The 15,295-nt window shown below is 40.0% G+C and overlaps 1 protein-coding gene across 1 annotated transcript in view; it reads left to right on the top strand.

Annotated features, from left to right (window-relative positions):
• The window catches only part of aff2 (AF4/FMR2 family, member 2), a 99,696-nt gene that overhangs the window by 39,697 nt on the left and 44,704 nt on the right, over positions 1–15,295 (top strand). The window contains exon 5 of the mRNA XM_061048751.1: positions 10,385–10,429. Coding sequence (XP_060904734.1) covers positions 10,385–10,429 — 45 coding nt within the window. The remainder of the gene's footprint in view (positions 1–10,384; positions 10,430–15,295) is intronic.

Below are 15,295 nucleotides of genomic sequence, written 5' to 3'. Positions count from 1 at the left end.
AGGCTTTCATTTCTGTGGAGAAGCTCTCCTTGGTTGTACTGCTTTTATTCTGAAATCGTTCCAGGACAGGTTTTAAATCAAATTACTTTCAAGGCAACAATATATATTTAGAATAAAAAAAGTAGGCTAGGCTAGGCTATAAGAAGATTATATAGATATTAATATAACAACAGGTCAAGGGCTAAATGGTAAATGGACTTGAGCTTGTACAGCGCTTTTGTAGTCTTCTGACTACTCAAAGCACACCTACACATTCACACAATGGAAGAGGCTGCTATCTAAAGTGACCGTCAGAAGTAACTAATCCCATTCATACACATTTGTGCGCCACCAACAAAGCAGCTGCAGACACTTGGGGTTAAGTGTCTTGCCCAAGGACACATAGGGCATGTGGCTGCAGGAGCTGGGGATCCAATAAAGCAGTTTCCAAAGCCTGCTTTATTGCAATTGTTGTGCATATGACAAATAAAAACCTTCAACCAGAAGAATACAAAAGGAAAGAGGGCTGAATTCAACTGACTTAACCGTCAAAATGACAAATTAAGGGAAATGTTAGAGAGAAAAGGAGCAGAGATTGAGGCTGTAACAACAAGAACTGAAGGTTTCACCGTAATTAATACAATTCATTTTACAGAATATTGATCAAATAGCTGCCTTAACCGTAGACATATTCATAGATGTCAGTTTTCTTTTTTACAGTGAGCTATGGATCCTTTAAATCGTAGGAGTCAACAAACGCTCAAGGAAGCTTTCCCTGTTTGTACATTCATTACTATAGGGGTGCAGATGGATAGGCAGCAGACATGAGGGGATACCTGGAAGATGTACAAATAAAATTACAGTATATTGAAATAACTTCTGTGAGGAAATGAAGAGGCAGGAGAATATGATGTGGGGCTGAATACGGGGGTGCAATATTTTAACACTTTCTGCAGAACAAGAAGAGAGTTATGAGGAGTCTGCCAACGCAGCAAACAGCTGGCTTCATTTGCATAATACCCATCAGGCGTCTCTTTCCCTGAGGCAGCCTGTCAAGTGAAAACCAAGACATACACATATATACACACGACAAAACCATTCACTGCAGCACTGCCTATATATTTATAGCAGTACAGTCCTCTAGAAACTCAGAGTGGTAACGTCTTATCAGCCGTGTGGAATTTAAAGTTCCTCTATGACTCAAAGAAAGCTTTTAAATGCTTGAATTTATTTGATTGTCATAAAACCAACTAATTGCGTCTGCAGAGAGAGGGAGATGAAACGATTGAGCTTTTATGCTGATAATAAAATGATCATAAAATTGTCCTCTAGGAACTCCTCTTGAGTGGTTGCAGTAAGACAGAGAAAAGGGTGCTTTGGAATAAATATGCTTAAGCCAAACAGCATTTAGGATGTCTCCCATCAAAAAGTGGCTTCCAGTGTTTCATCACCGCAAACAGGAGCCTTGTGATGATAGATATCAAAAGAGGAGACAGAAGAGACCAGTGAGTTTGTCTAGTCTATAGGTGTTTTGAGCTTGAAATATCAAAGTCTGAGGTCATATTTTCGTTTGGGAATGCCCTGCTCTGTGATTCATGTGAATCAGAATCACAATCAGAAACAGGTTTTATTGCCAAGTACATTCACACATACAAGGAATTTGGCTTGGTGAATTGGTGCTAAACAATTAACAAGGAAATAAAGCAGAACTAGCAACAAATTAAATAATACCCCGGAGGGACTTTAGAGTATATGTGAACGCAAACAGCCGCATTTTTCGCGCAGACTAGACCCCTAGTATTTTTTCCGCAGAATGTCCGAGTGAGCTGATGTCTGAACGCGGCAGCATATACTCAGGAGAATTCAACTCGAGCCAATGGGAAGAGAATGACGTTTATATACAGTGACTGCCTAAAGTGTCTGCACGCGACCACTATGATCTCCGTACACGTAATTAAACGGCTGCGTTATGTTTTCTGTTCGTCAGTATGTTGTTCTCCTCTGTTTTGTGGATGTTGTCATTCCGTTGGATTACACATAACATTGATATAAAGGCAAATATTCTCATTATAACGTTGTGTAGCGGACTCTGTTGGGTGGGTGTTGACGGATGAGGGTGCACTGACCCGTAACGGACCGGAGCGGACACGCAATGCACACGTATCTGGTGGAAGTTCACCGTTTTTTGGGTGCATGGCATCTTTTTGGGCACCGGTAACTCGTAGGTTACTACTCGTCCTGATTGGTCAGCTGTCAGAAAGGCGCTTGACGTCACCCAGCGCTTTTTTGAAAAGTTGAAATAATTCAACTGAAAAAGGCGTCGGGCGCAGCGCTTTTTGAAAAGGCGTCATCTTTTCTCCATAGGCTTGTATGTAAAAAAGGCGCTGGCAGTTGAAAAAAGAAGTCAAGTGTGAACACGGCCTATGACTGGTCATGTACTTTCATTTAAAAATAAATATCAAGCCACACACCAGTCTTGAGTCTTAAGTGTATAGTTTATGTGAGCAGTACTGCCAGGCCTGCCCGCAGAAATGAGCCCAACCAGGGATTTAATTGTATCAACGTATGCCCATTAGATCAGTCGTGTTAGCGCTAGCCTCCTGGCTAACATCAGCTCCCCCTGCCCAGCTCCCATCAGCCTTTGGAGCCGACTGAAATAAGTTTGTTAACAAGTTCTTGTCGGGATCACATATCCTAGAAAGCGCCCTCCTTATCGTCTTTCTTTCCTGGCATCCTAACTGCTGTAATGACTCTACTCATTCTGTGATAACTGGCACAACAGTTACTGTAAGTTCAGTGGGACCACTGACGTAACATAAAGTAAATTAAAAAAGGCTCATATCATTTGAAGAATGCAGGGTTTATTGTTTGAAACAGACTGCAATTTACTGAAGTAAATACAGTGTTTAGGTTGCTTGAAAAAGTAATATTGAGTATTTAGGTGTAAAATAAAATGATCAGGTGATTGACCATGCTTGGTGTTTTTTTTGCAAACCTCCCCATACCACTGGATCCCAGAAACCTGTCCCCTGATGGCCGGCATTGGGTACTACAAATGTGCTCAATCGATTTGGAGATTGAGTAACAGCAGCTGTGAGCGTGATGTTTAATTCCCAGACGAGCAGAAGTATCGAGGAACTTTGAGGTGCCACCATCCAAAATTCAAATCACCTTTGTTGATTGACAGTTAAAAGAAAGCAGGGGGAGATGTTTTGTCTGAGAACACTACTCATGCATGTACAGGACAGGATCAGTAAAGCCATGAGAGGTGCTTTGTCCACAGGGGGTTACCAAGATTGATAGTGACAGATCCTCACAGTAACCTGACCGTTTTCTATTTATTTCTATTATATATAGTATACTTTTCAAATGATTCATTCATTTGAACATCTACAATTAAATCAAAATTGTATTCCAGCACAATACCTGTGCAGGTTCGTGAGTTTGAACCACTGATAATTAGCATCCTTTAAAGATACGGGCTATACAGCAATGCTAAAACTGCTTCTAGGGCCATATCAAACTGCAGGTAGCAAAGATGTGTGTTTGCTACGTCTCAGTCAGCTGTTTGACAAGAGAAAATATAGATGAATGTTTCTCTGATTTCTTTTTCTATCAATAACCCAAATATTATCTCCTCTGGTTAAGCCATTGCTTAAAGTTCTGGGAGTTACTCTGTGGCGGTTTTCCTCTGATAAGTCCATGTGTCATGGTCCCTATGAGGATTGAGCAAACTTTATTATTATTATAAAATATTAAAGAATTTAATGTTTGGTAATATATGAGATTTCAATGAAAAACTGTTTTTTATATTTTATTTATAATCCACACACCCCCAGATTATTTTCAAATTACTTTGATTTTTTAAATTTTACTTGTGATTGACAAAGCCATGCTCCCCAGTTCTAATGCAATAAAATCATTGATTGCAAGATTGACAGGCAGATTGGTGCAGCGTCATCACTATTGTGAGCGCTGCATCGGACTGTTAAAGAGGTAAAGTGGTAAAGAAGGAGCAGCGTCGGAAGGCGAAGCTCTTAATTCACAGTCGATCTACGTTCCAACCCTCACATATGGCCATGAGTTGTAGGAAATGACCTAAAGAATCAGATTGCAGATACAAGCGGCCGACATGAGTTTCCTCTGAAGCGTGGAGGTAGAGATAGGCTGAGGAGTTGGACATACGGCGGAAGCGAGGGGTAGAGCCGCTGCTCCTTTGAATCCAAAGGAGGTTTGGACATCTGATCAGGATGGCTCCTGGTCGCCTCCCTCAGGAGGTCTTCCGGGGACGTCCAACTGGTAGGAGACCCCAGGGTAGCACCAGAGCTTGTTGGAGGGATTATATCCCGTCTGGCCTGGGAACACCTCGGGATCCCCCAGGAGGAGCTGGAAAATGTTGCTGGGGAGAGGGACGTCTGGGGCTACTAGTTTAGCCTTCTGCCACCGCGGCCTGGCCCCGGATAAGCGGAAGATAACGGATAGATTGATGTGTAGCCAATAAAACATCCTAGTTTAAATTTACACATCTTAACTATTGAGATTAGTACATCATTATGCAACTTTATTGAAAACAATATCAAAACACTGGCCCGACTGTTCCATAGCAACATGTGTCTGATGCCCACATAAATATGGTTAATAAAAATCTTTATTGCTTTTGGCATCAAAGAACAAAACCCAGAGAACCCCCACTGTCAGCTCTTTAGTATTATTCATACAGGCTGTGTATGTGTATGTGTTTGTGTGTGGTCGGGCCTTTTAATAAAAAATGCCCTGCTGGGCTCTGCATTTCCAGTTTGCCAATCAGAGCATATCCACAGTATGCAAATCACTCACTCTCTCTCTCTCACACACACACACACACACATATATATATCTACACACACACACACACACAGGCAGGGAGAAAGTGTTTTAATCTTCCAGGGCCATTACAGACATTTTAAAATCCTATGAATATAAAAGAGAGAGGGGGGGGAGAGGATGGAATGGAGAGGCAGAATATGAGAGTGATGGCTGTGAGAGCATCTGGGACAGAGACAGGGGAAGAGAGCAGGAGGAGAGAGAGAACCCCAGAGGGAAAGTGAGAGGGAACATCTTTTTCTGTTCCTTTTTTCCAATTATTATGAAGTTCAAAGTTCGACCTTATGGAAGAGTGCGTTGGAGATTATGTGAGAGACTATTAAATGTCTACCATCATCATTGGCTGCCAATTCCTTTGCCTCTTATAGTTTTCTATGTTTTACAGAGGTCTGTCAGTGAGAGATGAACCGTGTCACGCTCTGCACAAACCTGGGTATCAAAAACAGAACGTGTGATTGGATAAAAGGCTTGCTTAAATCAGAGCATCCACCTTGTAGTGGTTTGTCATGTGTACTACTTTTTTGACGAGATGGACATACGTTTGACTGAAGCAGACATGAACAAACTGAAAACCAACAAGGTAATGTTTTTGGTTCATGGGTTTCATTTTTAAACATTTTTAAACATGCAGACACCAAATCCCAGTCTGTTTATTCTAATAGTTTGATTATTTCTACTGAAGAGGGAAGACAATGGAAGAGAAGAGGAGGTTGAGGAGAGGACAAGGGGAAAGGAGAGGCAGCTAATAATGTGATTAGGGAGGAGGAAAGCTGCTGTTGAGAAATAGACTTTGTGTTGGATTATTTTCTCCTTTTTAGAAGCTTACAGACAGCGAGCAGCTGTTTTATACCTCAACTCTTAACACCCCCCAAATCCCCTGATTTAGACTTAAACTGCATAGAGAGGGAGGAGAGGAAGATGGGGGAAAGAAAGCAAAGTAGGCAAATTAAAAAAGAGAGAGAAGGAAATAGAAAAGCAGAGCTGGACTAATGAGACGGCAAAAGAATAGTCAAGGAGAGAAGAGGCATTAGTGGACGTTTAAAAATACTAATGATGTAATCCTGCACGCAGGAAACAATATGTTTGGATGAACAGAAGAAACAGGGGACAACACTTGATTAAATACACACATGAAATGAGAGAGGGATGTTCACAAAGTGAGAAGCAGATGCATCTAACTCCATGGTGTCTTTAAATGGCAGAAAGTGTTTCATGTTTGTGTTTGTTTGTCACAAGCTCACTCCTCAATCACTTGTGCATTGTGTGAAATACTGCAGCTGTGCGTTTGGCTGCTTTGTAAACACACACACACACACACACACACACACACACACGCACACACACACACACACACACACACACACACACACACACACACACACACACACACACACACACACACACGGTTTACCTGTGAAGACAAATAAGTCTAACCTTATTTTATAGCTCTGTTATTGTCAGCGTCTGGGCTGAGGGCCAGCTCTGACTCATGCATCGGTGCTGAGATGTCTTTGCTGGGTTTGTCTGCAGATCTAGCTTTACTTTTTAACATGTTGTTGGTTTAGTATTTCTACCCGACTTTGGAGAGAGACACTGTTAGAGCTACAGAGTCACAGCAGAAGATAGTAAAGATTTATTTATGGGACCAAGACACACAAAAAAGCCATTGAATTACAGGTCAGTTATCAGAGCAGACTTGGTAGCTAGAATCTTGATTCATTTTGTTCTTTCTCCCAAGATGCTTATTCATTTACAGTAGGAGAGTAAATGTTATATACCGGCTGTGGATCAGTGGTAGTCTTCTGTCATTCAGCAGGAATTTTGGGGGTTCAATCCCCAGCTCCTGCTGCCGGACTCGGACCCGACCTGCCCGCCTGTAGGACTTTGGTCTCATGGACTATGTGCCCCACTGTATAAAATATTTAAAACCAACTTAATCCTATTGGTCACAATAGTGAGATTTAATAACAAGAATTTTAAATTTCTTGAAAATAAGAAAGAACAAACACAGCTTAGGTTTAATGTACTGAAAAAAAACAATCAGAACAAGAAAAGAATACAATTATTTATAACAATAGATAACATGGGAATGTGACTTGACAGAAAGACTTTGGCAATAGGACTCTATGGGGTGGTTGATGTGTTTAGACAATGCCAATTATGAGCGGCAGCAGAATAAATCCCTCCCATGGAGTCCAGACACTGGTGGTGGTGAGGTTGCTGACTTGTTGATACCTGATGGGTGAAGAATTGATCGATGATTCTGATGATAATTCTGGGAAGACGGGCGGTGATGGGGAGGTGGAGGGGCGCACGAAACATCAGCATGAAGGAACTAAAGGCAAAGACAGAATCATATTTAAAAAGGTGAGCAGAACGATGATAGGCTGACAATAAGGGAGGAACCCCATGCCATTGGTTAGATCTGAAACATCTGATTACCCAATGACCGCCCCAGAAAAGCTTTAGAATGACTGTTAAATGTAAGTGAGCGTTGGAGAGAGGGATGAATGAGAGATAGACCCGACCGTGAAGGCCAATACAGAGTCTTCCTGACTGAACTTACGCTAGAGCTTCATCTATTCTTGTAAAATGGAAAGATGGCTTTTTTTTTTTTTTTTTTTAGATGAACAATTGTGTCTAAAACTTGTGCCATTTTTGTACAGAACAGCTCCTGTGGATTTAAAAATATGGATACTAATACACATTTAAGTCTTCAGCATGGATAGCTGGCTTCAAAATGTGATCCCTCAGAAAACAGGGCTAATGTTTTCAGCTAAACCACTCCAGGTGCAATTATATGGTTCACTGGCATTGATCCTAGCTCCTCTTCTTCAATCTATTCTCCTTTATCACTCGCTGTAATGGCTAAGCCTGTGTTAAATGGTTGATAAATGAGTTTTGAGACTGCCTTCCAATTGATTTATTAAAATCTATAAAAACACTCTTTTTCGTTTGTGTGCATGTACGCTAGAGAAAGAAAGAGATGGGAAAAGGTAGACTATAAAACTCACGTGTGATTATCAAATATTCAGCTGAGAAATGAGGCCGGGCTGATTTTTAGACACGCAGCCCTCAAAATGCTAGTGCTAGCTGCTGCCTCAATCCAGGAGACTCCGAGCAACAGCAGAATGACACTCAATTTATATTTTTGAGTCGAGCAGATTACATTATACTTTTTTATCCAGCTTTCTCTTTGCTCTTTAGTCCTGAACCGGTAATACAGTGTGAAGTTATTAATTATTTTTTTTACTTAAAACCCCTGAAAACAACCCCGAACTGCTGCAGCTTGAAACACTCTTCATGAGAAGATGTACTGTGAGCTAAAGAACAGGGTTTATGTCTTTGAAGAGCTGCAGAGTTAAGTGACCATCTTCATACAAAATGTTTAACATGAAAAGTTTCATGAAAGTGAAAAGTTTATAAAGGAAAAGCATATGAAGCTGAGAAATTTAGTCTGTTTAGCTGATGTTAAAAAAATCGTTGGGGCAAATCTGTAATAGAAGAAACATATATATATATACAGTATAGGTATATACCGTATAGAAGAATACATACTTTCTTTATCCCACATTATTAAGTCATGCTACACACACACATCGGCTGAAAAACACACACATACACAAACAGGATCCTATGGACAAGCCTTCTCAGCTACCAGACCAAATTCCAGATATGGTCCGCATCGGGACTTGAAGCGGCAACCCTCTGGTTCCCTACAGACTGAGCTACTCCGGCCACCATGTATCTATAAATGTATATTTATTAAATATTCAAATATTAGCCAGTTCATTAATTATACAAATCTTTATTGAAATCCTAAGAATATATAATTGGTCAGGCTCAACTTAATAAATCTTAATCACTAGACTCCCTGTGCAGGCTAGAAAATGGCTAAGAGGGCTCTAATGTGTGCAGATACAAAAGGTGTGTTTTAGATCATGTTAGTGGGATTAGGGAAAGCTGTGCAGGCTGTGTGTTCTTTGTGTTTGAAGAGCAGTAGTGGAGTGATTTGAAGATAACATATTTTGAACTTGAGCATCTATAGATCAATTAAAATGGCTCCTCAAATTGCTGCCGCTATGACCCCAAGATAGCAGAACATGTTTGGAAGTGCAAAACCGCAATCAGTTGCGTTTCCAGAGTCTGTTGGGGCCCTAGGCAAAAATCAATTGAGGGGCCCCACATCAGCGTTCAGCAGGGTAACGAGAGCGCTGTCAGTCGAGCGTCATTGCAAAATTAGCACTTTTCGGCCGCTGCTTTGGGGCCCCAAGCAGTTGCCTGCCTTGCCTGTAGCCAAGCAGCGCCTCTGTCCTCAATGTGGACTGTGTTGTTCTGTATAGGAAACAGAATTGCCAACTGAAGTACTTATTGGTCCCTTACAGTCTCTACCTGCCGGGTGAGAGGAGTGAGGAGTGAGATCAGCAGTCAGCTAAGATTTAAAGTTATCAATAAAAACAGTTTCAAAGATTGTGCATCACCACAACTACCCGCATGTATTTACAAAACATACGCAGAAACAGACGCACATGGGAAATACACAATACACATGAACTCATCTTGAGCAACAGACTGAGATAGACACACACACACACATACACACACACACACACACACACTCTCTCTCTCCTCTGAGGGCACAGCTCTTGATCTTTCTTGCACGCTGGTTGTCCCAGTGATGGTGGTCAATCCACAGCTGTACACAGCTGAAATATAGATCAGAAAAAGAGCTGATGAAAGTGAATAGACAAGAACGCTGTAGACAAAAAATCCTTGAAGGTTTTCCAAAATGCTGTTAGAACTGAGTCTGACCCATATAAGACTATGCAATGTAATTATTCTATATATGCAGAAATAGGAGAGGATACATGAATAGCTCTCAGTGGAGAAGTGTTAACAAGCTCTGTGTTATAAGGTGTTTTATTGATCGATCAATATCATTCAGCATATCTTCAGCCATTCATATTTCTCTCTCTCTTTTCTCTCTCGCCCCTCCTGTCCCCCATCTCTCTTTTAATAACACACATGCATGTACTAAGAGAGTCCGTTCTTCAGTCTCAAACACATTATCACCTCTTAATGATTGTAATTTCAGTCAAACAGAAACATTAAAACATTTAAATAGTTGTAGAAAATAAGCTCAGCTGAGTAAAAATCCCATTAAATGTGTTTGTTCTGTCATTTCATAGGCTGCTGCTGGTCTATTATTAACTGGAGTAGCACTTATTATGTGACTGCCATTAAGCCAATCAGAATGTCATTCATGTCGTTTGTGTGACAAAGGAAGAAAAAAATAATCCTATTTGTAACATTATTAATAAAGATTTATTCATTTGTATCCCAACATGTAATACAATGATTACAATGAAAATGTTCCTTTCTCAATAAAGTTCACACTGCAGAAGTAGAAGCTGCAGGACTGTAATGTTAATTCATGCACATAATGTAACATTTGTATTTTCTGTCTTCTGATGTTTCACATGTAATTTAGTGTGGTTGTCTCGCTCTCTCTCTAACGCTTCTCTTTTCTTTTTTGCTCCAGGTCAGTCTGCCAAATGACTCCAGCTGTGTCGAAGAGATTTTGCGGGTATGTCATTCGGATGGACACACACACACACACACGCACACACGCACGCACACACACACACACACACACACACACACACACACACACACACACACACACTCTCCTCTGAGGGCACACCTAACACACAGTGGATAGTCACACACAGACGGATAGACCTGTGAATGTATTATAATGGACGACAAATGTCCACCTTTTCCTGTTGTACAAAGGTGAGGCCAAAGTACCCACTTGATGGGCGCTGACATTGTGCTGTTGACGCCATTTGGAGTTGTTCATTAGAGACTCTGCCGTGGTTAGTCCCACACCGTCTGCTAAGCAAAGCTCACATTTAATTTACAGATTAAACAGCAAAGATCATTCCGGTCTGTACAGTCCACAGCAGAACAGGTACTTGTGGTGTTTAGAATCAGACACTGGCTGTTGTGCAAAATTCAATGAATATTGTGTTAATTACGTTGTCTCTCACTTTTCCTCCACTACTACTATTCTGTAGGGAAGTAAAAATCCATTCATTTTCTCCATAGCAGATTTGATTATTAGCCATAATTTCATAACCATTCCAGGTAGACTGACCAAGAGCCACCTGGGACGTACGATTGTTTATGCTCCTGTAGAAGACTCAAGTTAAGATATGATAAAATAATCCTTTATTTATCCCACAACAGGGTAATTTACAGTGTTACAGCAGCAAAAGAGCAAAGATTGCAAACAAAAAGTGAACACAGAGCACAATTTAAATAATTTTTTTTTTAAAAGTACAAAAAATAGATAGATATCACAATTTGGATGAATAAAAGTAGATCAGCTGAGAGCTGCAGTTTTGATTAAAATGTAGTCAGAATATTCAGTGTAACACAGACATGCACACAGTGCACATAAAGTGTAACATGTTATTGCACAAAGTGGATTGATAAACATAATATAACATTAACATAACATTATTATTGCACAAAGTCAGAGTGAATTGTCCGGTTGTGTGTGTGTGTTTTGTGATCTACTGGGAGCAGGCTTTGTTAAACAGTCTGACTGCAGCAGGATGGAAGGACCTGTGGTATCTCTCCTTCTGACACCGCGGGTGGCAAAGCACTGTCTGCTCTGGCCTTTCTTATAGAGAGAGAGTGTTATCAGTCCAGTCCTGCTTATTGTTCAGGTGAACACCCAGGTACTTATAAGAGTCCACATGATAAGTTTGCATGATATAAACCTCGTTTAAATAAAAACATGGTTTGTTCAAGATTTCGAGAGAACTACACTACCAAAGTATCACAGCGACGTCTCTGACTGGTGGAGTTGTAGATAAGTACGCAGTATTGTACCTTTGCCTTATTCCTAATTTTTCAATGCCGTTTTGGCGCAGAATCAAATGTACTAGAGTCACGAGTATTGAGGTAGCTGGTTGTCTTGGTTACAGGCTTCAATCTTTATATATTAGGATTTTGTGAAATGTAAGATTTTTTCATCAATGTAAGATTTGAATGGTGTAATTTTAAAAAGTGGGCGGTCACTGTTGAGCTCCATTCTGGTTTACACAGCACCCAAGGAGTTGCATTTGTAAACAGAGCTGTCAATCAAGGCATGTTACACCTTTTTTATAGCATCAAATAACCAATTTAAATAAAAATAAGACTCAAACACAAATCGGCATGATAATAACGAGTGCGGCAGAAAAAAACAGGACTGAGAAAAAACCCTATTTATTTAAATTTGAAGACACATGAACATTCACGCACACACACACACACACATACAGGACGAGAGTAATTTCCCTGATGATCAGCTGTTTTCTGTTTGCTCACAAAAGCCTCGTCTCACTTCAGAAGGTCTGGTTTCAAGGAGAAAGAAGAGAGAACAGAGAGAAATAGGGACAGATGGGGAGAGAGGGGGATAGGGAATAGATGGAGATCTGTTGGCTCAGGTCTAAACAAGTTTTTCGTTTTTGAGAGGAGACTGCATGCAGAAATCCTTTTCACAGTTACTTCCCTTCTTCGATCTCTCCTTCCATCTTTATTTGTCACTCTCTTCTCTCTTCTATGTCAAATCGATTGTTGGGCTTGCTCTCTCCTTCAGTCTCCGCCTCTGCCTTCTTTTCTATAATCCTTCCTGCCCCCTGTCATTCACCCCTCTCTCTTTCACAAACAAATATGCTGGCCAAGAGGCTGCTTGACAGACAGTATGCTGTGAGCTCGATGAAAAAGCCTCTGTCAATAACATAGGTGCGCTGGTGAATTCAGACTGTGGTTCTAAGCCGTGTCAAGTGGAAGGCTCAGGGAGTTCAACCTTTGAGGTGAGGTGAATCTGAGCAGAGGGCCTGAGGTTCATTTTCTTTTGGTCTGACACTAGAGATACTTATCAGATGTCAAAGCAACATTATTGTAATTGATCTTTTTTTACAGTTCGAGGCAGCTACATGTATCAAAAAAAAGGTGTACAGAACCTGCTTGATGTTGATGTTGCACAATCTTTAATCAGATCTTTGAAAAAATTGACTGACTTCTCAAGGAGAATTTTGACAATTTAATGGTAAAGAAATTAACCTTTTTATATCTGAGGCTCCATTGTGTTATACTATTTTTCAAAATATGGTTTAGGGTATGAGTTCAAGTAAGGATTAGTGTTATTTATGTTTATTTTTATCATTTTGGAAGTTTTAAAATATCTGGCTTTTAGGTTGTTTTTGCAACTCTTTTATGTGCCTCATTGCCTCCGCAGAAGCTCACACTCGCTGAAGGACAGAGCGTGTACATACAACTTCTATCTATACTGCAAGCTACAGCACAGGCTAAACACCGGTGTCTGGCACCTGCCTGTCCAACAGATAGCAGGCCAACTCTGTGTCTATGGGTAAAAGCCACCCAAGGTTCACCCTCGTTATGGAACAAGCTTTATCCGCTTGGCGTTTCACCTCACTATGATGGTATTTTCTCTTCTTTGCTGCTACAGCCACGTCCGTCATATGCGTCAATTTGAATCATGTCTAATTGTTGAACTGTTTCCTAAACTCACCTGCGAGCGGTTACTGGCTTGAGGAAACACTTCCTCCCCACCCAGAGACGGCCATGAGTCAACCAAAACCTCAAAATCCATACAGAGGACAGGGTCTCTGCAGACACAGTCAACACCAAACATGTATGGAGGCCCAGAAGGGATGATAGAGCTGTATTACTTTTGTATTTAAATTTTTAGGTAAAAGCTTCTAACTCTATCTTTAAAGCTCCATCTTGTTTTGTTATCAAATTAAATTGAAAAACTATTTTTGAACAAGTATTTCATATAAACTTATTTTGACTAACCTTTCAAAGTTTAACTTTCATCCATGAGCCATAAATCACTCACATAGTTTTGTACAACTTTTAATCCTATTTTAAAGAAGCATGCCAGCCTCAAGTAACTTCGGTTATATAAAAAAGAAATATCAAACTTGTATTTTTTAAATGAATTATGATGCCAGAGAGACTGACTCCGTGAGCAATTGGAAGCATTTTCGGAAAACTCAGAAAAAAATTCTCTGCCTAAAAAAAATCTAAATCAAATGATAATATTAAAACAGCCCAACTAAATCTTTTACTCTCTGAAATCGAATTCTGTTTCATCCTTCCCTGAGCACTGAATTCCTCTACTGAAAAGCGCCCTGTGTCTGATAAACAAGCGCTAATATCTTTAACCACCATTAAACCATGAACCAGTTGAAAGCAGCAGGAAATAGCTTTGTGGATCAAAACAGTGCTGCCAGTTTAATTGAAAAACCTTAATTTAAATATTTCAGATCACGGTGCTCTCTTTTCCTATCAGGAATTAAAATAGGAAGAGGTTCTCAACTTCTTATAAACATAAAACACTAAATATTTAGGGGGGGACAAACTGGACTTTGTTTTCTTAAGACTTAAGATCTAGAAACTAAGATTTTGAATGTATCACTTTTAATAATCCCTACCGTCTTGAAAGGTGCACGTCTCATCACTCTTCAAAGGAGTCGACCGAGTCAAGTCAATAACTAATGACCCATCTGCAAAAATTCCTGTCTGGCAAAAGTATTGGAATCATTGGTAAATTGGCAATTGCACATTTTCTTTTCTTGAAATAACATTCACACACAAAGTGCGTTTCATCAGAACTGACCATGGCACAATCACTGCAGCATCTCTAGTGATACCTAAAATTGTAAATTAAGTTGATGAAGGCTGAAAACTGTGTCGCCCTTTTCCTTGACCTAACATGGTCTATCACTATATTGCATAGCATAGGTTATCTTCAACTGGTCTCGAAGTGATTGCCTGTAATTTGTTCCAGCATATAATAGTAGTGGATAAGGTAAAGTCACCCTTCATGGTGATCAGCAAAGGAGTGCCCCAGGGATCTATCCTGGGGCAACTTCTATTTACATTAAAGATAATGACATCAAAGAAAATATATAAAAGTTTAAATTAATCTCTAATGAGACAGTATTATATTCCTCTGCACCCTCAAAAAGTCACGCTACTTTGTTGTTTCTAATTGGGTGTTATTCTAAGATCTGGTCCCAAAACCTAAAAAAAAAACATGGTTTTCTAAAAACTTAACACTGATCCTATTCATGCTACATTGACCAACCGTGTAAATACTTAATGTGACAAAAAGTTCAAGTACTTGGGTATCTGGCTGCTTCAGGACAGGATCTGCCTTTTAGGTCATACATTTTAAATGTAACTAAATACTAAAGCCTCATCTTTTTTAATCAGAAAACTCCTGCCAAACAGTGAGAAATATAATAAACATTGTGCAGGCTACACATTTGCCAGTTTTTAACTATGCACATGCAAAAGTTTAGACTCTTTAATTGGGAGATAAAAATATACACCTGCACAAACAGGACATGTGGATAATCTATGG

This window comes from Labrus mixtus, chromosome 10 (assembly GCF_963584025.1).
Source record: "Labrus mixtus chromosome 10, fLabMix1.1, whole genome shotgun sequence".
Taxonomy (NCBI): Eukaryota; Metazoa; Chordata; class Actinopteri; order Labriformes; family Labridae; genus Labrus; species Labrus mixtus.
This window is presented reverse-complemented; position numbering and strand designations above follow the sequence as displayed.